Source organism: Schistocerca piceifrons, chromosome 6, assembly GCF_021461385.2.
Source record: "Schistocerca piceifrons isolate TAMUIC-IGC-003096 chromosome 6, iqSchPice1.1, whole genome shotgun sequence".
Taxonomy (NCBI): domain Eukaryota; kingdom Metazoa; phylum Arthropoda; class Insecta; order Orthoptera; family Acrididae; genus Schistocerca; species Schistocerca piceifrons.
Genome location: NC_060143.1, coordinates 279,558,751 through 279,582,530, shown reverse-complemented (window position 1 = coordinate 279,582,530; position 23,780 = coordinate 279,558,751). Strand labels below are relative to the sequence as shown.

Sequence of the window (23,780 nt, the reverse complement as noted above, 5' to 3'; positions counted from 1 at the left end):
TCTCTGGAGCGAATTGTGCGCTGATACGGAACTCCCTGGCAGATTAAAACAGTTTGTCAGAGCGAGACTCGAATTCGGAACCTTTGGCTTTCGCTGGATAGTGCACCGCCGACTGAGCTGCCTTAGCACGACTCACGACCCGCCCTTACAGCTGTACTTTAACTAGTAGCTCACCTCCGCCTTCCAAACTTCACAGTTCTCCTGCGTAACATGCAGGACTAGAGCTGCCGGAAGAGAGGATATTTTGGAGACATGGCTTAGCCGCAGTCGGAGGTTTTTCACCCAATGTGCGGCTGCGCGCATCCTTTCTGGGATTTAAAGCAGCACCTGCCTGTGAACTCGTTGCAGCAGATCGCTGGTAGGATAGCCGAGCAGAAACCTACCGTACTGCGACTCGCACCAGGCGTCATACAACGTAACTATTCTCAAAGACGGGAAAAGGTCTTCATTTTGAATGAAAGGTGGAAATACTGGCAAAACTTGGGCATACTCTTAACCTTGAGATTTACTCGTTCATTGCCAAGTCCATGCTAAACCTAACACAGTCATGCACAAACCTTTTCGTTCACGTTAGCAAGTTCATAGTAACATGTTTCCCGAAATCTGAACAGCTACTAAGCACGGATCTTTCCTAAATGAAAATGCTCGCCATAATAGTAAGTTTATGGGTGTCGAATGCACTCAAGTTTTTGGTCACCGATCTGCTCAATATACCACCCGGAATTGCTGTATTTTCTCATAGACAAAATTACTTAAAAACCCGTACTTTCAAAATAAAACCGAATAAATTTTCTTTCACTTCAAAGCACTTTTGAGGCACATAGGACACCTAAAACCGGCAAACTATAACTTCCTTCGGAGCTCATACGACACACGACTGTACCATTGAAAGGGTGGGCTCCCACTCGTTTAACCTGCTGTAAGCCTTCTCTATCTCCAAATACGCGCGAAGAATACACTGTTCTAGAATGAGATTTTCACTCTGCAGCGGAATGTGCGCTGATATGAAACTTCGTGGCAGATTAAAACTGTGTGCCGGACCGAGATTCGAACTCGGGACCTTTGCGTTTCGTGGGCAAGTGCTCTGCCAGGAAGTTTCATATCAGCGCACACTCCGCTGCAGAGTGAAAATCTCGTTCTGGAAACATCCCCCTGGCTCTGGCTAAGCCATGTCTCCGTAATATCGTTTCTTTCAGGAGTGCTAGTTCTGCAAAGTTCGCAGGAGAGCTTCAGTAAAGTTTGGAAGGTAGGAAACGAGGTACTGGCAGAAGTAAAGCTGTGAGGACGGAGCGTGAGTCGTGCTTGGGTAGCTCAGTTGGTAGAGCACTTGCCCGCGAAAGGCCAAGGTCCCGGGTTCGAGTCTCGGTCCGACACACAGTTTTAATCTGCCAGGAAGTCTAATACTCCGTTCTGATTAGTCAGTTTCCTTTAAGGGCAATAGAAAAATATTATTCTCCCGCGTTGGTCCGTGCGTTTCATGACCAACCAATCAACAAATTACACATTTTCGAATTGTGTTTTTCCTCCAAAATAAATATTTAACATTCTGATATTTTATTTATACTCTACGTTATTATCTATTTTCATTTGCACTTGAATTAGCTTTCCTTTTATCGCAAACTTACTTAACATATTATGATAAAAAATTTGCCGTCGTCTGCATTCACATTGTCTAAAAAATTTGTCACGCTAATTCGTACAGTTTTTGTCAGTATAACAATGATCTACATATTTACTTTATACCACAATTCACACACCTTCACACTACAAAACATATACAAAACTGTACAAACATAAATCAACAGAAAAGCCTTCAAGAAATAAACAGAGCAACTAACAAAAATATTTTCTTGACCTGTTTCTCGATTGTCTCTGTCCGCTACTGTACTCTGGTGGATGAAAATTAGAACTATGTACTCGACTGAACCCCCCCTCCATCTGTCACTATGCATGCATGAGTCATTCTCCGGATACACAGGCTCCAGACAGGAGCGATATAAAGACCCCACGCCTCAACTGTACTTCGTCCATTACCGAGACGACGACTCTTCAGTATCTTAGGATGTGACCGAACAACCAACTATTTTCATTAGTCAATTCTCACCAGTCTTATGTAGCATCACATTTCAAAACAAATATTTTAAAACCTTCTATTCTGTTGTTGTCTATACTGTCCGTTTCAATGGATGTTAGTAATAACAAAATAATATCGCGAAGTGCCAATGGAAGTAACTGCGAAACGTTACGGAACCAGATTTGATTCTCAGAGTATCACTGATGTTCAGTGAGTGCATCTCTCCCCCTCCCTCTCCTGCCGTGACACCCGTCATTATAACTTATCGCCACCTAGAGGTAACGTGCTGCAAATGCCTAGGGTTTTAATAATAATAAATGTTAATCTAATAATTCGTTTACATCAGTGGTTCGTACAGTCCATGAAATAATCTCTACAGCTTCATTCATTATTTTTACTAATGTTTAATTATCACAATGCGTTTCGGCAGTATGCTGTTATTCATTGGGTGCATTCCAGTTGTACGTACATGACATTAATGTGAAGTGGGAAGAGGATCATTTACTGTGCGTACGAGTGAGGCTGTACGTCGAAATAGAATCCTGTACAGAAAGATAGGATATTGATGTATACATTGATTTGCATTTTTTAGATCCTTCCATGATTGCATCCACTTACATTTTTGTTGCAAATTTATTCGTCTGGCGCTCGGAGCACAAAGACAATCTGCTCTGTGCACCAGACACGTAAATCACCAATTAAAAAAAAAAAAGAAATATGCGGATAAGTGCGAGTAGAGCTTGCACACAAAGGCTTCCGCACAAACTTAATCATGTGTGTAGACAGTTCGTCCCTCGCCGGAATCGAGAATTTCGACGAGTATTGCCTGTTACCGATACCGATACTGCCAAGATATCAATACGTGTGGCCTAAGTGGTCGTAGCTTTCGATTAATTGACGTAGAAGCATAACTTTTTACACCACTAGGGAACAGTATGTGAGATAAATTTCAACTTGATGCGTCCAAACGTTCTTGGGAAACAGGATTTTTAACAGACGGACGGACAACAAACTGATCGTATCACAGTTCAGTTTTTATCGATTGAGATACGGAACACTAAAAAAGTAAGTAAATTCACTAATGAAATGATCTAAAAATGCAAGTTACTTAATGTACACACAAACATATTTATACAGGTTGAGTCACTAACTATTGCCACCAAGAATAACTCCAAAAGTATGATAGTAGCTGAAAAGTTTGTGGGACAAATGTTGCATGGGACAACGGGCGCCATAAATATGACGTTGGTTTTTTGTTGCTAGGTGGGGTCGCGTGAGAGGTATGGTCAATTATATATATATATATATATATTTAATGGGATGTTGCAGTTTGGTACTTACTTTCTGATAGCGACTATCGAGACGAAGCCAATGATGTGTAACAATAAGGTCAACGAAGGTCACAAATGTGGCATGAACGTCTGTTTACAGTATGTGTTCGAAGTGATGAACATTGGTATCAATGCAGTGCTGCAATCTTATTATCGTGGATTGAGCGGTATTCCTTATCACTTCGGCACTTACCGAAGCACATGCTCTGACAATTCTCTCGTATATCGTGCAGAGAGTACATATTCGCCGAATACAGCGTATCCATGTAACGTGCCATTGACATGTAAACACCATTCCACGGTTTCGCAATACAAGATTAATAGGAACTCCATATGCTTCTCATTTACAGAGAAAGACAACGAAACTCAGTGAGAGTTAGAAACTTATACGCTGAAAGATATCCTCAACGTACTCATCCTACACTTCGCACATTTAAATATGTGTACAATAAATTGGAAACAACTGGATCTTTAACGCATCGGAAACATATCCGGTAAAGGAAAGTTACTAACGAGGACACGGAAATTGGTACGCTTGTCACTGTGGTTGTGTCGATTCGCGTCAAACCGCAAGGGAATCTGGCATCAGCCAGAGTGGTGGTGTATTTCTGCATCGCCATAAACATCATCCTTACCATATCAGTCTCCACCAAGAATTAACGGATACGGATTGCACGCGTCGCATTGAATTCTGCTGATGGGCTCAACTTCAGATTCAGAGGGATGACACATTCATTAATCTTTTTTTTACTGACAAGGCTACATTCACGAACCATGGAAATGTTTATTTGCATAACATGCATTACTGAGCAACTGAAAATCCATGGTAGCTGCCGCAAGCAGCATACCGAAAACCGTGGTCGGTGAATGTATGGTGTGGGATTCTGGAGGACAGAATTATAGGCCTCTACTTCATCGAAGGAAATCTTAATGCTAGGAAGCACACCACACACATGTAAGAAACATTAGGTTTGTTAGTGGAAGAAATACCTCTAGGAACAAGGAAGAGAATGTCGTATCAACACGATGGGTGTCCGGTACCGTTTCCGCTGATGGCTAGAAGAGTTGCCGAGACACATTGGATTGGACGCGGAGTAGTTGTCGTGGCCGGCTGGTTAGCTAGACTTCATGCCTCTGGATTTTTTTCTTGTGGGGATTCGTGAAAGACGTTGTTTATAACGAAGTACCAAGCACACCTGAAGATATTCGAGAGAGGATTGTCAGAGCATGTGCTTCTATAAGTGCCGATGTGGTAAGGAATACCACTCATCAATGTTTAGAACATTGCAGCACCAGATTGTTACCATTGGTCATCACTTCGAACACCTTTAGTAAATGGACGTTCATGCTACCTTTGTGACCTTCTTTGACCTTACTGTTACACGTCACTGGATTTGTCTTGATAGCCGCTATCACAAAATAAGTACCAAACTCTAGCATCCCATTAAAAAAAAAAAAGGTTGACCTTCATATCCCTGACTCGACCCCCCATAGCAACAAAAAACCAACGTCATATTATGGACCCCATTGTCCCATGCAACATTTGTCCCACAAACTTTTCATGTCCTTTCATACTTCCGGAATTATTCTTGGTGGCAATAGTTAGTGACTCACGCTGTGTGTGTGTCTCTGTACAGGATTCTATTTCGATACACAACCTCATTGGCACACACAGAAAATCAAACTACCTACTCTTCAGATTAATATAAAATACATGTTACGGTAATGCACCTGATGACGCTAGCATGCTTTCGAAACACGTCGTGCTAATTAAATATTAGTAAAAAACCGACTGGAGAAGTATGAATTATTTTAAAAATGTACAACAGTCACTCCTCGAAACATTCGACGTAACATGGATAAATCAAACGCTTTTGTTATGGGGCGGGGGCGGGTGGATGAGTTTCATAGCCTGAAGGATGCACCGCCAAGTATCGATCGTCGCCTGACTGAGGGGATAATATTCGGAGGATGACAAGCTACCAGTACGCTATTGCAGTCGTCAAGGGTGAAATCTGAGGTACCTTACTGTGAGGCGACGATTCGTTGACAGTAGGCAGGCGCGTGCGCAGAGTTCTGGTGGGAGCCGCGCAGCTTCGGGAGGAGGCTAAGCAGCGAGCAGTCCGCCCCAGGGAGGCAGAGCTGATGGGACGGACCTCCGTGGCCGTCGCCATCGGCGGCGACCTGTTGCTGGTGACAGCGCGGCCGCCTCAACCGCTGACGTTTCAGCGGAGCGAAGAGCGAGCGGCGCCGCGCAGGCCCGACCAAGCCTCTCCCCGGGATTCCGACAGCGGAGCAGAAGCTCAGTGGCTGCAGGGGTAGCTCCCGGCACTGGCCGAGGGGCGCCGCTCCGTGGAGTGACTCCTGAGAGAGGCGTCACAGTGCTCTCTCTCCTTCCTACAGTCTATCCAGTCGTATGGGATCTACGTTTTCGTTATTTGGGAATTCCGTTTTATTTACCTTTCATACCTCATGCCCTCTCCATGAGTTAACCCACAGGAGGGTAGTTCGAGCACCTATATGAACAGAGATTAGCCAACAAAGATACCATCCCTGCTGGGCTGAGAGCTCCACGTCCGTGATTTTACTTTTCTCGGCCACATTAACGTGACCACTTGTCAAAAGCCGAAGTAACCAGGTTCTGCAGCGTGGACCACTGAGCGTCAGTGAGGTTCTGGAAGCTACCGATAGGGACGCGGAGCCATGCCTATTCCAGACCTGTGATTAGCTGGTCGGTTGAGGATCCACAGTGTGAATAGCTCGATAGAGGTAGTCGCACAGATTCTCGATCGGGTTTAAATCTGGGGAGTTCGGTGGGCACGGGAGTACACTAAACTCACCCTGCTGCTCTTCAAACCGTGCACGTACGCTGGCGAGGTCTGTGCCATGTTGCACTGTTCTGTTGCTAGAAGCCCTCGTGCTGAGGAAAAACGAATTGCATGTACGGTTGGACATGGTTCCCAAGGATAGGTACATTCTGGTATAGATCGATTTTGCTTTCCAGAATGACAAGATAACCCAGGGAAACCCACGAAGACACTCCCTAGACAATACCGCTCCTTTTCCTAGTTTTATAAATTATTTGACACGCTGTAGCCTTTTTTTTTTACACATCTTTCAGACATTGTGTTCGACGAATTTTGAAAAATTTCTATTGACGGCCACTTTCACAAGACCTAGAACGTCGTTGGTGTTCTGTTTACTCGCACATGTTTAGGGAGAAGGGCTTTTATTACAATTAATGTCACTGCATTGAGAGTTTGCACACTCGCGGAAACTATGGCCAAGGATAAAAGCAAAAGAGCACTGGTAGTTACCAAAACCATACAGATCTTGCGTCATCCCAGCCATAAATTATGCAGGAAGATGTAAGGAGAAAATGAAAGTCCTGTGCACAACATGCAAGTGGGACTTCAACAAAACAAAAAACTCTCCGGTTCTGCTACGGATGAATCGGACGATATATATGTTCCGACGATGTGATGTTCAAATGTGTGTGAAATCTTATGGGACTTAACTGCTAAGGTCATCAGTCGCTAAGCTTACACACTACTGAACCTAAATTATCCTAAGGACAAACACACACACCCATGGCCGAGGGAGGACTCGAACCTCCACCGGGACCAGCCGCACAGTCCATGACTGCAGCGCCTAAGACCGCTCGGCTAATCCCGCACGGCCCGACGATGTGATACCTTAATGAGTTTTCTGTAGGAGTCGCCCAGTACCGGCCTGGATACTCCTACTGTGACCTGAGGATCTGCAGGGTGTCGCAACACGCCAATGAAAAAAGTATTAACTTAATCAATTTATTGTTAAATATACAACTCGTAGCTGTGGCCCCAGGGACGGTCAGTTTCTACATAGGCCGTAGTGGAATCTGCTGTCATCTGTGGCAGACTTAAGGCTGCCGGAAGATGTCGCTGCCTCAGTCAATCGCTCGCCAACGACCCCTCGTCAGGCGGGTTGCCCGCACGTCCATCCGTAGGCGCTTCCCGTGCGGCATATTGCTGCGAAGAAAGCGTGACTGTGGTGGGTGTGTAATGGGTTCACGAACCACTCTGAAACTTCTCAGCTAGCCCCATCAGATGGACAGCGTTCTCGAACGCCGGGAAGTCTGATGTCGTAACGTAAGGTGATCCTGGCTTGCTGTTGAGGTATGCCCTCTGGTCCCTACAGACCTGAAGTATCAGAGCAGCTCGTGACCCGAGCTGGAATGCAGGGGGGGGGGGGGGGGGGGGCGGGAGATGAACCATCAATGGCTACGGACTGACAGTCATTCTGCCAGGAAGTGAGACTATGACTGGCACAGTGCGACAGTACTGGAAAAATCTTATGCAAGATGTCAACAATAGTCAGAGAATAAAGTGTGAATGGCATGGGTTCCATCGCTTCTAGTTATAGTCTGTTTCTGAGCTAGCTGGTTGGGGTATTCATGTTGAACTGAGGCGAGACGTTGTTATGAGACGTCATTTGTATTGACAGAATCTGCCTCATTTATTACGAGTGGTCAGTGGTCTCTGGCCTGCTACATTTGATTCAGAGGTTTCAGTACCGCAACTGCTCAGTAAGGTCCCTGATGGGCGTTGTTGCGTCCTATCCAGTGCATCTAACGGTAAGAGGCATTTCGGTTTGTCTTACACTCTTTTGTTGATCTTGCTTGCACCCGCACATGGAAGTGCTGGTGTCACATTCCTGGTGATCATCTAACCGAGTAGAACTACGTACAGCTTACAGCTGCTTTTATGTTGAAACGTCCCTGTGCTGAAACAATGCTGGGCTGTGAGACTCCTTTCAAGTATATTCGACTAGAAAAATTTTATTCTCCCATTCTCCTATCTTGGTCCATAATATCATTAGATTGTCATGGGTATTTTTCTCTCTCAATTTTAACCATTCTCTGGACCAGTGTCTTGGTTAATTTTTCTACTTCATATACAGTGCTGAAGTGAGCACACGAACTGATTCGTCTGCATTGCTTCCCACTGGTGTCAAAATATTTCACAACTGTGTGACCCTTGTCCCAGAAGTGAATTGAGTTTGAAATATTTTTTATTATGATTATTTTTGGTAGGTTTGTGCACTTGTCTGGCAAACACTTGGATAGGGAACAGCGAATTGGACCAGCAAGTTTGATAGTTACCGGGCGCATTAAGGTTCAAACCTTGCCTGGTTTCCGTTGAAGTTGATTTTGTGCTTCGAATTTCGATGGTATCTCTGCAGATGCTAGCATACTGATTATCGGACGTTAAAAAACTACAGTATTAGACAATCAGATTTGGTGGTTCCCTGGTCTCGGGGTATGATCTGCTACTTCTCATACAGCTGTGTTGCCCAGACGAGAATTGCACTTAAGTTGTTACTGAACATGAAATTCTCACCGAAAACCATGTATGACAGTACAGAAATAAAATTGTTGGTGTTACCCTGGTGCCAAAAGCCAGGCATCTGCACAACAGGTACCGCTCAGTATTCAGTGTACACTATAAAACTGCTCTTTAAATTCAGCCTTTGCTGCACAACTATTTTATTCTTGTCACTCTGAGAGTAATATTAGGGAAAAAATCTGCGACGTGGGGCGTCTTTTCTTGAACACTGAATCTCATTGTTCTCGTGCTGAAAGTCTCTCCGTCCCAAATAATGGTCTGCAAATCATGATGATAATGTACCTTGCTATTTTTTCTTGATTACCTGTTTCAACAGTTAAGACCGGTTTCTATTTTTAACAAACCTGTGAGAAATGTGCTACAGAATTCCACTAGGCTGGCAACGTGGTATGTGTGATACACTCGTAATGGGACAAGACGTGTAACATCCTTTTTAAAGATCAGTCTTAAGTTGAAACTGGTAATCAGCAATGAACGGCACTGAATGCGATTTGGATATTAAGTATTCGCTGCTCCTTATCTGGAATTTTTTTATTATTTATCAATTTGATTCTCGAAACCAGCTGTTACTGTAACGAATTAGTGCTACCAACTGCACCTTCTTTGACAGTCATGTTACACACTCGACAATGAAATGGACACACAGTACGTTGCCTATTAATCACTCGTGATAGTCGTGATTTTTACAATTGTTAATTTTTGATTTGTCAATTTCGCGCACACGCCACCGACAGTGATTGACTGCCAATCACTGCCCCCCCCCCCCCATCTCTCTCTCTCTCTCTCTCTCTCTCTCTCTCTCTCTCTCTCTCTCTCTCTCTCTCTAATTACCGTGCCATCTTTTCATTAACCATTCTCTTTTTCATATAAACGTTCCTTACACAGCCACGGCGTCATTAGGAGCGGATCGCAAAACGGAACACTCCCTCCAAAACGTTAGCGCTCCTGCCTCAGTGCTTAAAAATCACTTTCTCCCCTTTTACAAAATTTCCTCTATTGCGACGATATCGGCTCTGTAATTTTTCCTGTGGTAAGATTTCCATTCAGTTTTACTTTCATATTAATTTGTCACTCGTCTGCAGAATGTTATTTTCAGTCACAAAAGTAAACACGCTACTTCTTGGAAAATAATTCGTCCCTGAATCCAGATCCAATTCAAAATTTCTGTACCGGCCTCAGTTTCCATGTGATAGTGGTTCCTGCAAATGCTTACGGCAACTTCTGCATTATAACATTATACGTGTTAGGCAAAAGGAGAATAAAAATAATCTTTGTCAGTACGCAAGTTAATTCAAGGAATGAGCAACATAAAAATACAGAAACATTTTTCCCTGGTTTCCTCAGATACTTTGGGACGGGAACATCTCCTCGTAAGGTCCAGCAGTAGCTGGACAACTTCACAGTACTTTAACTGTCGTGATAATGGTTTTCGATTTTAGAAACGGCATGTGGAACTGTTCTCCATGTACATCACTAACGATACCTGGATTATCCGGGAAGAAGTCCGAATAGACGTTGAAGAAATGTATCTGTCTTAACCGACATGCTACTATAAGGTGACACGATCTCACTACTCTTTGTTCAGTATCACCATGCTTTTCTGCCTTATGATTCCGTAAAATGTTGTTACAAACACTTTCAAAAGACAACCTTGCCATTTTTTCATCACCCAACAAATCAAGGAATTGTTCATCAGCCATTATTTCGCTTCTTCGCTGTCCTACAAATATTCTCTTCTTAATTTTTATTTCACTGATCGTCGGGAACTTATCTCGCAAATACGTGTATGCATGTGATGTTCTGTCCATGGCTTACACAAAGTTTTTGATAAGACCAATTTAATAGGCAGCGGATGTAGATACAAATCTCTCAGGTCAACAAGAGGAGTCTTTAACACAGTGCTCTCTCCAGACAGCAGTTCCAACGAGCAGGTCATTATCCCAGAATAGTGGTGTTTTCCTGCCTCTGCTGTTCCACTACCATGTAGAGCAGCAATAATTTGTGTACCTAAGCCGAGCACCATTGCAGTAACCTTGAGTCTCCACATACACGCCATTTGTATTTCACATATTGGATGTGTGTGAATAGCGGTTTAAAGTACTCATATGCCTCCATGTTAACTGCATAAGCAATCGGAACAGAAGGAAATGTGTTCTCACCGTGAAGTAGTACTGCTTTCAGACTAAGTTTTGCTGGAATCTATGAACAAGCGTCAGTCACACTGAAATCATGGCCAAGAGTCCCCATATCGGATTCAATGTCATTACAAAAAACCATGTCACTTTCCTTGGAGAAATGTTCACAATATAAGAGCATGGTGGTCAAGATAAACACTCTCGTTTCTGTGTCTTGGTTTTAGAGATGATTACAGCTATTTTTATCAAACAGAAATAAGGGTATTGGGTGACTGGCTGGTTTCATAGAAACCATGGGGACGCATAAGTATATAACGACAGGATTCTGTTAACCTGTCTGTCAAGGGTGTAACACGCATCAAACAGCATATGTGAGGGGCTAATTTTTGTCTTTTTCGCCATCCTTCCACTCAAAGTACATTGCGTTTTATTACAACATGGTGATGATTCCATTTTTGCGATTTCAGAGTTAACGCACCACAGGTATAACAAAAAGAATTTGGGTTGCTTAAACGGGTACGAGGCATTTCTTCTTCTGAATGCACATCAAACGCTAGTCTTGACGACCTGCAGCAGTTCACTTCTGAAGGTCAGAGTTATCTCATTTCAGAGTCTGATGCAGCAAACAGAGCGACGCGGTACAATGTGAGCTTGACCCACTGTTGTATCCTGGAGGTGTATGTCGGAACTGAGGATCATGTGTGGAATACCTTGTATATATTTATGTTGTTCCGCAGCAGCTACACCCGAAAAAATGAATGAAAGCAAATTAATTAAGCAGTACCAAAGGAACCAACATGCAGCGTCTTAAAGCTATTTTAGAGACAGAGGGTATCGTGTCACGAAAACTGAGCCCGATAGCCGAAAACGGATTTCATTTTCGAATTCAGTAATGACGACTTACCTTACAACACCATTCACATTATTCGTGAAAAAACTGCTGTTCACCAGTGTTACAACAGTTACGATTTTTTTCAATGACATATTGAGGAGGCTCTACCCTCTGAACTGTGTTCTGTTATTTTTGTACTTTTTGTAAAATTCATGAGGTCCACTGTAATTTGATGCATGTTAATTGTTTCTTATGCAGTCTTATTTAAAATGAAGTCCGCGTTTTCTATAGTGCGGCTTATATTTAAGCATAGGATAATCCACTAGCGCTCGCTGTTTTTTAGTTCAAAATTCACATTTCTTTCTCAATCTCGAAAAGTATTGAAGTTAACTCCACCAAAACCTCTACATCTTATTTTTACATCAGAAGCGCATATCTTCCAAATTTAAACTTTTCATCTCTCTTCCCTGTCGCCTGTAAAAATTACGAAAAACACAGATTTTTGTGGGAACTACTTACTGAGTTTAGTTCAAAGTTAGTATTTCTTATATTTACATCATTCAACACAAGTAGTTCCCAATCTTCTTTGGCCATTACCCCTGAGTGGAATCGGACATTAGCTAGTACTCCCGCCCCACTTTCCATCTGTTGGCTCCCCTCTCCAGCCCCCTCCTCCACGTTAACACCAACTTCAGCACCTAACTAAATTGCAGAATTAGAGACTTTTCTTGGAACACTGTTATTTTTAAAATGGTGATTATATATATATATATATATATATATATATATATATAGATAGATAGATAGATAGATAGATAGATAGATAGATAGATAGATAGATAGATAGGGGGGTCATTAGAATAAATGACGAAGGAATTCGTAGTGCATCCCAGTACTACCCACGACTCCCCCCACGATTCCGTAGCAGATTAAGCAAGCTAACTATCCACAGTGAGGGGAGGGTAGACACATGTTACGAAACATACTTCCCCTGCGTTACTCCTCTGCATTGTGGCACTTGCTTGACGTGCTCACTTCAGCGCCATTTAAAATCAGCCAAGCTAAAATGAGTGCACGAATCTTACTGTTCTTAAATCACTTGACTGCTGCACTCCTAACTTCTGAATTGGCAGAAACTGGAGGACTTCAGGCTGTTAATACTTTGTGTCTGACCACAGCCACTACTACTGTAGTAGTAGTAGTAGTAGTAGTAGTAGTAGTAATGTGTACAGGGCTGTAGGAGCCCTTACGTAGTTACTGCTGTATCGTGCTGTCAGTCCATTTATCGATTTTGAAGTGAGTAATGAAGCAATTTCTGGACTGCTACAGGTACTGTCTGCAATAGCATTTGTTACGTATATAGCTCAGTTTCATCATCAGCCATGAATGGGACACATTATGTGTGTATAGGGGTAACCTGTAACCTCCACCGCATTAATGCTACTAATTGAGAAAAATTAATTATTTATAACTTGTATAATCAGTATTTGTCTTATAAAATTGTGGCGATAGTAATGATCTTTTGAAGATAATTTAGTTTCATGACAAACAGAATCGAATCGTTTAGTTTTTACCCCCCAGAAACTTTAATTTTACCCCCAGGTTGGGAACCACTGTTCTACACTAGTCTGTGAACGAATTGCAACATTCTAACAATATTGAACGTTTCTGTTACACACTAGTGTGCGAATACACGCTCGTGGTGGCTCGGTTTGTTCTGAGGCTGGGTAGGCAGAGTAGGGGAGTTCTGCCCCCCCCCCCCTCTACCTCTGCTTAGCAAAGGTGCTTGTTTCCCAACAGTCGCCCTTACAGGGTCTTTGTTGCCTGTTGCAGGTTGCTGCTTCGTGACGTTCTTCACGCGTAAGTCGGCGCTGGACGCCCAGAATGCGCTGCATAACATCAAGACTCTGGCAGGGGTGAGTACCGGCTCCGCTAGCTGCTGTAGCCCAGCTCGCGCCTCGAGTTCCGCTAACAGCCACCTGAAACGCACATTCAGCCCGCTGCGCGGCGCTGAGACGCCAGCAGCGCGCAACCAGATTACCGGGCCGACCTCATTCCCGAAGCTTCCTCCTAATCCCCCCCAACTACTGCGGTCGGATAAGGGGACAGTTCTTCACGACGGGGGCAGCTTCCTCCGCAGACCTGCCGTCTGGACGCCGCTACTGAATTTCGCAGTGAGCGGATAAATGCAGGACTCACTCGTGAAGAATTAAAAAGGAGCTTCTGTCTGAGTTAGTTGTTATCCAGCTTTAGGCAGTGTTCATTATAGTGGAGACATACGGAAAGTTCGACCTTCGTCAAGAGCCCGTAGCCCAATAGATTATTTTGTACAGCGGAGTCCCGGTCCTCTGGCTATGCCAGCTAGTTGGAGCGATGTTTTTGTATACGTTTTCGCGTTCACTGTGTCAGAAATTCAGGTTGTATCAAAAAGAATAATTCGATTTTAAAAAATGATAAATATTGTTATAGTTATGTGTCTGAAACAACGTGCTCTTCGAAAGAGCGAACGAACTCAAGTTTCACATTGTTCCCGCTAGGTAGCAGCAGTGTGACCACACTTCAGTGCTAGTAAAAATGCTGTCGAGACAACAACAGAGAGCATTTGTTTTCTTCGTTTTGCGCAGTACGGGTCAGTAATAACCGTTCAGCGTGACTTTCGTACTAAGTGTGATGCGGATCATCCTACAACACGGAGCATTAGACGATGTGATAAAAAATTCCTAGAAAAAGGTTGTTCGTGAAAAGCCAAATCGCCGGGCCGTCCCCGAATGTCTGACACAGACGCCGAACGCATCCGCCATACTATCACAGAGTGTCCGCAGAAATCCGTTCGCCGTGCACCCCCCGATGTCCGTCTGGCGTGTGTTGCGTCAGAGTTTAAACATGAAACCATACAAAATTCAGTTACTGTAAGCTCTTCGTGAAGGTGACAAACAACGTGTGGAGTTCTGTAATTTCATTCTTGGCAAGATGGAGGATGACAGCTTTCTTCCACGCTTAGCGTTTTTAGTGACGTGGCAACATTCCATTTAGATTGAAAAGTGAACAGTCATTACGTAACAATATGGGGTACGGAACAACCACATGAAGTTGTGGAACATGAGAGTGACTCTACAAAATTTGATCTGTTTCGTGCAGTTTCGCGGGAAAAGGTGTATGGTCCATTTTACTTCGCCGAGAGCACTGTTACAGGAAGCACGTATCTCGATATGCTTGAGAACTTCCTTTTCCCACAGCTGGAGACTGATTCGAACGACTTCATTTACCAACAGGATGGGACACAGCCACACTAGAATCTGGAAGTGCGGGAATTTTTAAATCAACGGAGTGCTGAACGATGGGTCGGTCGCACTCGACCTAATGATTCAACCTTACGTTACTGGCCTCCAAGGTCACGGAACATGACGGTACATAATTGTTTCTTGTGGGGGTTTATAAAAAACGCTGTTTGTGTGCCTCCGTTACCAACAACAATGACTGAATTAAGACATCGTATAACAGCATATGTGGCCGTCCGAAGTGGCCGTGCGGTTAAAGGCGCTGCAGTCTGGAACCGCAAGACCGCTACGGTCGCAGGTTCGAATCCTGCCTCGGGCATGGATGTTTGTGATGTCCTTAGGTTAGTTAGGTTTAACTAGTTCTAAGTTCTAGGGGACTAATGATCTCAGCAGTTGAGTCCCATAGTGCTCAGAGCCATTTGAACCATTTGAACAGCATATGTGGAAGCTGTAACTCAAGACATGCTCGCTGGAGTGTGGGAACAGTCTGAATACCGCGTTGACATATGTCGTGTATCTCAAGGGGCATGTTGAACACCTATGGAAGGATATGAAAGAAAATTTGAGTTTCCCATTCATCAAAAAACAAAATTCATTGTATATGTTTATTACGTTCAGACCTTTAGTGGTACCAAATCGGATGATTGTTTTTGAGACATCCTGTCTATAACATACTCCCACAAAGCAGCTGACATTTCACTGACCAGCTTAACTGACATACACAGCAGAAACATTGTTTGTGAATGGGCTTTCCACTGTAACAAAATGTAACAGTAACGCATTGACAAATGAATGTAATAGCAAGAAGCTGAAAAGCAGTCCACCCACACCAACTGCTGCTGGAAGTACAGATGTGACTTTTAAGAGACGTCCAAATTTTATAAAATTCGTAAGACAGTTTCGGACCACGAACAACAATGATAAATTCAAGCAAAACCTTCGACAGAAAAATGGCTTGAGAGGTACTAAAGCATTGCGTCGAATGAAATTGTATAAACTACACAGTATTGCTGCGAGGCAGTTGGTCGCCATCTTCTGGTACGACTACTTTGTTGTAGCTGCCTTTTCTAAGTACATGTGCCTTGGGGAGTTCCTACATATCCTAATTATGTTGGTAGATTTTAAGCTTCTGAGGTTTCAATGCGTTCTCTCGTTTGTTATAATTAATTTATTTACATTTCTAGCAAATGTTTTGATCCTAAGAATACTTCACTCCCGCAGCTGATCGAGCCACTTTGTGGTACAGCGTTAATAGACTTGGTTTCCAGGTTCGAGATAGATCTGTTGGCTGGTGTGTGTGTGTGTGTGTGTGTGTGTGTGTGTGTGTGTGTGTGTGTGTGTGTGTGTGCGTGCGTGTGTGTCATCTCGGGATACAGCGCCTTCAGTCGACCAAGCGGCGCCTTTCCCCTGACCTTCCGGATATGTTGCCGCACGATGAGATGACTGTTCAAGGCCACTCCTAATAGTTTCCAGGAAGAGTTCATGTCATCTGAAATAGCTGGGGTCCACAGGCACTCTACGGTCCATGATTACGAGAACCTTTGTGCAGCGTTGAACTGAGATTGCTACTTACAAGAAGCCCTTTGAGCGCGAGGTAGTAAATTCAGTCTTGAATAACGCTCATTTGGAAGTGTTGTGTCAACAATTATGGCAGAAAAATATTAGCTGTTAATAACTCACCATTCCCATCAGGAGGGCGACAGAAAATGAGTGCACGGGAGGCGCAGACCTTGTATGGGATGTATGTATTACACTTCACAAAATGGACATTGTCGACGTTGAAGAAATGTTCAAAACATATCATTAACTTGAACCATGAACACTGAATGAAAAATGGCGCGCCACAGTGATCGCAAAGGTTCGTGCCACCAAGGTCGAAGGCGAACTCCTTGACAGTTACAAACTGCGCAGAACGTTTAGCTAGATATGCACTCTTAATGAATGCATAGAGAATCATATTGGTGCAACGGGATGATGAGAGCGTGTGGAATGTGATGCCATGCAACCGAAAGCGAAACACACTGTCGTGGAGATTATCGTGAAACTGGCTACCCTTCAAGGGGCTAGTGCGATAATGTTTTATAGGCACGGAAAAAACAAACATCTAGAGGATGATCCGTCCACAGAAACGCTAATACTTCATCTGCTACTTTTTTTCTCACTCTCCGAAATTCCCTGGGTTCCCTTCTGACGAAATGCTGACTTCGGCAACTGTTGTTGTAGATGTAACGCCACGTTTGATTCGTTTATCGTTGCCACTTCTCTGCTTTGTATCAACACCACTAGCATCGTAGCAGTGTTGTGAGTTACTCGTCGACTGAGCAGTTCAACAACGCTCCGTAGCCTCGTGCCGTGCTCACCATTGCATACCTCCAGTGCGCCCCTCTTGCCATCAGCAGCCAATACTGAGCTGCGTGGTAGACAATATGTGGAGTATCGAATGCCCTAAACATCATTGGCCCTTTGCGACCTCGCACTCGAGTTATTGTTAGTTGCCCAATTTCGTAGACATCGCATGTCATTTGTTGATAACGATGCACCATGTTTGTTACAGTAGTTCGAGCCTGGAGTGCGCTGTCGTCCGCATGCAATGCTGCGTACACACAGTGTGTCCTTGCAGCATCGGGGATGTACAGCAAGGGGCTGTACTCCCGCTAAGATAGGCCTTGCTGTGGACAGATCATCTCCGTCGCCGAGGCTAAACATTGTTTCTTAGGTAGGAATCGATGAGCCTGAGATGTGGTGTCGGTAACACCTCCCCCCTACCCACGCCCACTCCAAGAGTACAATAAAATTGTATCGAAGGCCACCGAGCCACACGCTGTTACAGGCCTCCCAACGCTCAAAAACGCCTATCGCGTCTCTCAAAAGACGCAGCAGCTGTTGCTGCGGCGAGTTCCTCAACAGAACCCAAAACTGCACAGGTGATACCAGTTGTTCAGCGTTGACGCTTTGTAACACACATATCTTTTACCTGTGGACACTCAGTGACTTTAGATATCGCCGGGGCAGACTAATGGGCCTTCAGTTCTGAGCCACCCGTACATCAGTGCCACTGCTAGGAATGGTAGCTATCTTTGTGTGTTTCCCTGCTGAACGTTAGTAACCAGGTCGTAAACCCGACACAACGCCCGAGAACTTTGCGAGCGGTTATTACTTCGGGAAAGCATCCCACAGCACCACGCAAAAACAGCGTATACAACTAATTAAATAGCGTATGCAACTAATTCAATAGCTTGTTTAGCACAGCTGCTAAAGATCTAGCTGTTCTACAGGCTAAACCCAAATCTTGTCATCGCCACCTTCGCGAGTATAATACGACGCACAGCTTTATAGGTCAACATACCTGACTTAACGCGAGGGACGAGAGCTGTTTTAAGACATTGGAGGAATTGTTCAAAGACAAGTGGGGAGGGGGCTCTCAGTTTGGGAATACTGACATTACCTCAAAGAGAACAGCGTGCTAACCAGGAACGGTCGGCAGTACTTGGCCCAAGGATTTACTATCGTAAGATGGACCTGGAAATCTTCATTCTCGTGTAATAACTCAGACATTGAAGCTGACGTAAGCAATTCTGATCGCCGAAATGCTCTACCTTTCATTCACTTAGTAACTGGCCCATCTGCTCTCTCTAAGCCTTTTGTTTGGTTTTACCTGCTACTCTGCTACACGACTATACTCTGAAATTCCTCAATGTAACAGAGATTCAGCTGCATACATACGCGAGGAAATATAACCGACAGAGTTAAAGAATCAGCGTTGCTGTTGAACATCTCTCAGCGAAAAATACCCCGAACTTTAAATCGTGCACAGTTTTAAAAATCCAGACAGATTTTGCAACGAAAGCAGAAAATTGGCTAAAATTTCCCTCTTAACAGGTCGGCTGTTCTACATGATGTACACACACATTTTCGCGTTCTCCGAAAAATTTGGAATGATTGACACATTTAGCAATTTGTGAGATTCAGAATATTACTTAGAAGCCACGATCTCTTGAATTAAAAGTGTCCCCGTCGTGTAGCTGCTAACAGACCATAGAAGTGAGCTCGAAGTATTACAACTATTGAATGCAATTTCAGCAAGAAATTACCAGTTTAGGTCGTCAGCGGCTGTCTTCTCCGCATATGAGGAATGAATTATGTACCCTCATTCTCTGTTCGTGATGGGTTAATGCAAACTGTAATTCATCCAAAGTTTGTGAACGTTTACTAAGAACTCGGGCTCATCATTTTCAACATTTAAGAAAGAGGCATCTGAAATCTAACGCAGTCTTAACGTGTTCCAAAATAATCCACTGAAGAGCGCTCAAAATGCAACTACAATGAATACGTCAGGAAAATGTTCGGTATCGTAGTGATGGTTAGGCACCGGTAGGCATTTCAGAACAAAGGCTACTGAGCATTTTACGTGAATGAGTAACTGAAAGAAAGCTTCGCACGAAATTAGTGACTCATTTGTTTAGGACTGACCAAAATAAAATGCAGAAATTACTTCAGACAATGTTTGAGGCTGACAGAGAAGAATGAAACTGTTTTTGCGCCAGTTTGTTACTGTGGTTCAGGCGAGACTTGGGTCAAAAGCTTCGAGCTACAAATCCAAAAACAAACAAGGCAGAGACTGGAAGCAATTGCTTACGTAGTGAAGAAAGCTGGTTGTGCTTGTGCCTGTCTTCAAGGCAGTGCAGAATGTGTGTTTCGTGTTGATTGAGTTGAACGGTATTCTTTAGTTGTCGGTTTCCCGGTTGCAAGTCTTAAAGATGAACTGGATGGAAAAACGCAAGTAAAACCCTGAAATGTAAAAGGAAGAAGTCCGTTGTGACTACTTACAGTATCGTCTACAATATAGTGTGTAGAAAGCAATAGGTATGAGCGTTAGAAGCCTGTGATCTCTTCCGCTAAACTTCCGAATATTAGTTTGCGTGAAGCAGAACAGTTACCATACACAGGTATTGTACTCCCGCTCCGTTCGATTTATTTTACTTATTTATTCGGATAGCTCTGTTGCAGAGCAAGCTGCATTAATCTTCTTGCAGCATCCATTCTTGTTAATTTTCTCCCACATCTGTTCATACGTTCTAATCTCTTTCCGGAAATGTTCGATGTTACGAGGCTCTTTCCCTTCTCGTGCTTCTTCATCCATGAAGACCATTTTCTGAATTTCTTCCTAAATAAATTCCTGTTTTGTGTGTCCACTACATTGATGTTTGCTTGTTGGAGGTAATTTAGTGTCTGTGCAAATCATGTTGGTTGTCCTTTACTCTTTATAATTTTGCTTAAGATTAACATAGTCAGACTGTCCATGTCCGACAAACGACATTCTTCCTCAGCGCATTGTCTGTTACGTTCTCTACATATTCGTTGATTTCTTTGTTTGGTCCTTGCCTATTGTATTCTGTTTGTGTTAGCCTTGGGCTATTCCTATGGTACGTCTCCGTACTATAGTGTTCCAGTACCAATATGCGGCGACTGGCAGAAAGCGTGGGTCATCGACTTGGCGTGGACGCTACTACATGAACAATTGCTGTATCCATACCATCTTCAGCACGTCCAGGCACTAAGGCAAGGAGGCCACCATAGCAAACAGCAGTTGTGTTAACGGCTCTTGCAGGCGTATGCTTGCAGGTCCACTCTGTTCTTGGAAGATTTTATTTACCTACGAGGCGGGGTTGGCATGAGTTGGTTTTGTGAACTTCCATAATCTGCTTATGTGGACTGATGAAAATCCCACGACAAAAGATCAAATGGAGCTCATCATCACAAGTTTCGTGTTAACGTATTGCTTACCTTGTTGGATGATGAGGAAAGAGTACAGACGTGGTTTAAGCACGATGGCGCACCAGCACATATCCTCCGCAGTGTGCGTGAACATCTGACGCTGACATTTCAGGACCGCTGGATTGGTCGAGTAGGTCTCACACTTGCCGCGCCCCCCCCCCCCCCCCTCCCCAGCCTTAATCCCCTAGATTTTGGGATATGGAAACATTTGAAGGGATTAGTCTGCGTCACTCCAGTCGACGGTGTTCAGTCCCTGCAAGATCGCGTCTTCAGTTCATGCCAGCAGTTTTACAATTACTACTACTACTGCGTGTATTTCAGAGAGTGCGTGATTCGTTACTCCTAAAGGTAGAGGGATGCATTGTCTTGGACGGACGTAACGTTGAGCATTTCTTGTAAAAAAATTTTCATGAAAGTACATGAGGTTGAGCCTCTCCTGTGAACAAGGGTACAAGTTGCAGAAAGTATGTGCTTCTGGACCGATGAGAAAGGGCCTTTTTTTCATGTTGTGATGTATGCTGCCACCTCACACAATATTGGACACTCACGTTTTCAGCCACTATGAACAATCGTACAGGTCTCAAATGGTATTGGTCCTTGGACTCGTGTTTATTAGACCTTTTTTCGTGTTTTGTGCGTACTACCACTCTCACAACATTCGACACTTTCTGAACACTCTGTTCATGTAGACGTAATAGACGTACGTTTACCTGGTTCCGTTAAAATAGCTTCAGGCGCCCTCGTGTAACAAATATAAGAGCTTTTTCAATTTTTAACTTTAAAAGCACCACCCAGTCTTAGTTTGCACAGTTATCACACATTTGGACTGAAAGTAACAAGGTGGACGCGCACCTGTTAGGTGTGGTGAGGATATATTTGTACATTATATATCACAACAACAATGCTGATGGTAAACAAGAGTTTACCGGTAGAGAGAGAGACGTTGGTGAACAGCGGCCGCAGCCACTGGCGCGTGTGCACGCCGTGGGGCCCGGGCCATTGTTCTCGCCCGTTTCCTCCCCCACGGTTGAAAGAACTACTCGTCCGATAAACGCCGCCATTATTCGGGATAATACAGCGGCGGGCGCGGGGCTGCTGTTTCACCGGTGCTTGCGCAATTATTTTAATCAGCGCATTAAACCCGCTTCCAGGGGTTCTTTGCTGCGTGTGGGAGAAAGGAGCTGAAGAAATCCTTCGATTCCGGACATTAGTGTAATGGGGGCCAGTTGGCCCCGGGCTGGTGGGAGCTAGCCAGCTAGGGTGGAGGCAAACCGCGGCGGGCCATGTAAATGGACGATTAGCGGGTCGATAGCAGGCTCAGCGAGACGCGGCAGAATTAAGAGGCGGCTGTCTGGGAACGGGCCGGCGGGTTTGCCTCTAGCGGCGAGATCTGCACGGCGGCGCGGACTCGGCGTATCTCGAAGGAGAGAGACAGTGCACGCTCTGGGATTGAATTAGACGACACTTTGAGAAACCACATAACAGTGGATCCTCTAAGAGTGAGACCAGTCGTCATGTCCCATCACCCCCCCCCCCCCCCCCCTGTTGTCGTTACGGTTTTCAGCCCGAAGACTGGTCTGATACAGCTCTCCACAACGGTCGGCCCTGCGCTACCCTCTTCAGCCCTACAGACACTACAACCTAGTCGAGTCGGCGTAAGAAGCTCCCAGGTAGTTGCAGTGCGCTGGGCGCGGCAGTTTCCACGCTTACTTTCGCAATCACATAACGCGATTTTTAAACGCCTCTATGGTGTTGCTGGAGCTCTGTACACGACTATTCTTTCCGCTTGCAGCCGTTTGTGCTTCGCAGTTGAAAGCTGGCAACAGTGCTGCCAGCTCTCTTCTCTCGTCGACTGGACAGGACATGTGCCTAAAGCCATAGGCGATACAGTATTCTGCATACTGAAAAGATTGTCATAGGTTAGATGTTTTAGAGGAATTGGAGATTTTCAAACATCTCTCTCGTCATGATGGCCTCATTCTCAACGAACAGCTGCAGCTGCGAAATAAAAACTTTTTCGACTCTATAAAGCCGTTGCTTGATATTTGATTCAGATTTCCTCGTGCAGTTTACCGAAATGTTGTTTTCCTGTTACATCTTTGCTGTTTTCTTGTATGTCATAACTAACGTTTTTTTACGTTACAAAATATATCTCTGTTTAAAGCAGATAAATGGGTAACTTCATCCCATTATCATTAGTGCTTACGTTATGCCTGAATCAGCTGCATCACAATTTCATGTGTCTAATTTTGAATGTACAGTAGCCTAATTGTTTCTGCGGCTACTAGATGGCGCTCCTAGCTACACCATGTTTACTTGCCCACACTTTCCAACGTGGGCACCTCAGTCTCGTTGCAACCCTTGTTCACTAAAGTACGAGCAGCCCTTAGCGGCTCGCCATCTTACTTTCAACTATTCATGACGTCACCTTTCCGGATTAGATTTTTTTTTGATATGTGACTCGTAAGTACTGCATCTTTTTCCAGTCAGTACAAACTTTAATTTTATTAATGTATTATATACCTAATATGTTTTAGAACAGTCTAATTCTGAAGTCGACGCTCATAGTAGCGTCGAAACCTGGTCAATTTTGACTTAATATTTGTGACCGAGGGGGTATTTGTTCTAATATAGGACTGTACATCAGTTTGTACTTTCTTTCTGTATTCAAGCCTATAATATATATTTACAGCTGCGATTCTTCTTGGAATACTGGCATATAATGATCGTATAGTCTCTAGTGGAAATTTATGCTGCACTTCGATCAGAACCAATTCTAACTACTTCAGCGACGAGGGAGGGGGAAATCTGCTCTGGAGTCTGCGCTCCAATACCGTCCACAAGTGTTCGATAACGTTCAAAGACCGGGGACTGTGCTGGCCAGGGAAGACGCTGCAGCTCAGTTGCACGTTCCTCGTAGCACAAGTGTACTGTCCTGCCTGTACAAATGGGTGCGTTATCGTCATGA

The 23,780-nt window shown here is 44.1% G+C and overlaps 1 protein-coding gene across 14 annotated transcripts in view; it reads left to right on the top strand.

The window, feature by feature from the left end:
- LOC124802672 (CUGBP Elav-like family member 2) overlaps positions 1 to 23,780 on the top strand; it is an 858,657-nt gene that overhangs the window by 365,286 nt on the left and 469,591 nt on the right. For all 14 annotated transcript variants that reach the window (XM_047263599.1, XM_047263598.1, XM_047263594.1 and 11 more), the window contains exon 3: positions 13,593 to 13,675. In XM_047263599.1, the coding sequence (XP_047119555.1) occupies positions 13,593 to 13,675 (83 nt within the window). The remainder of the gene's footprint in view (positions 1 to 13,592; positions 13,676 to 23,780) is intronic.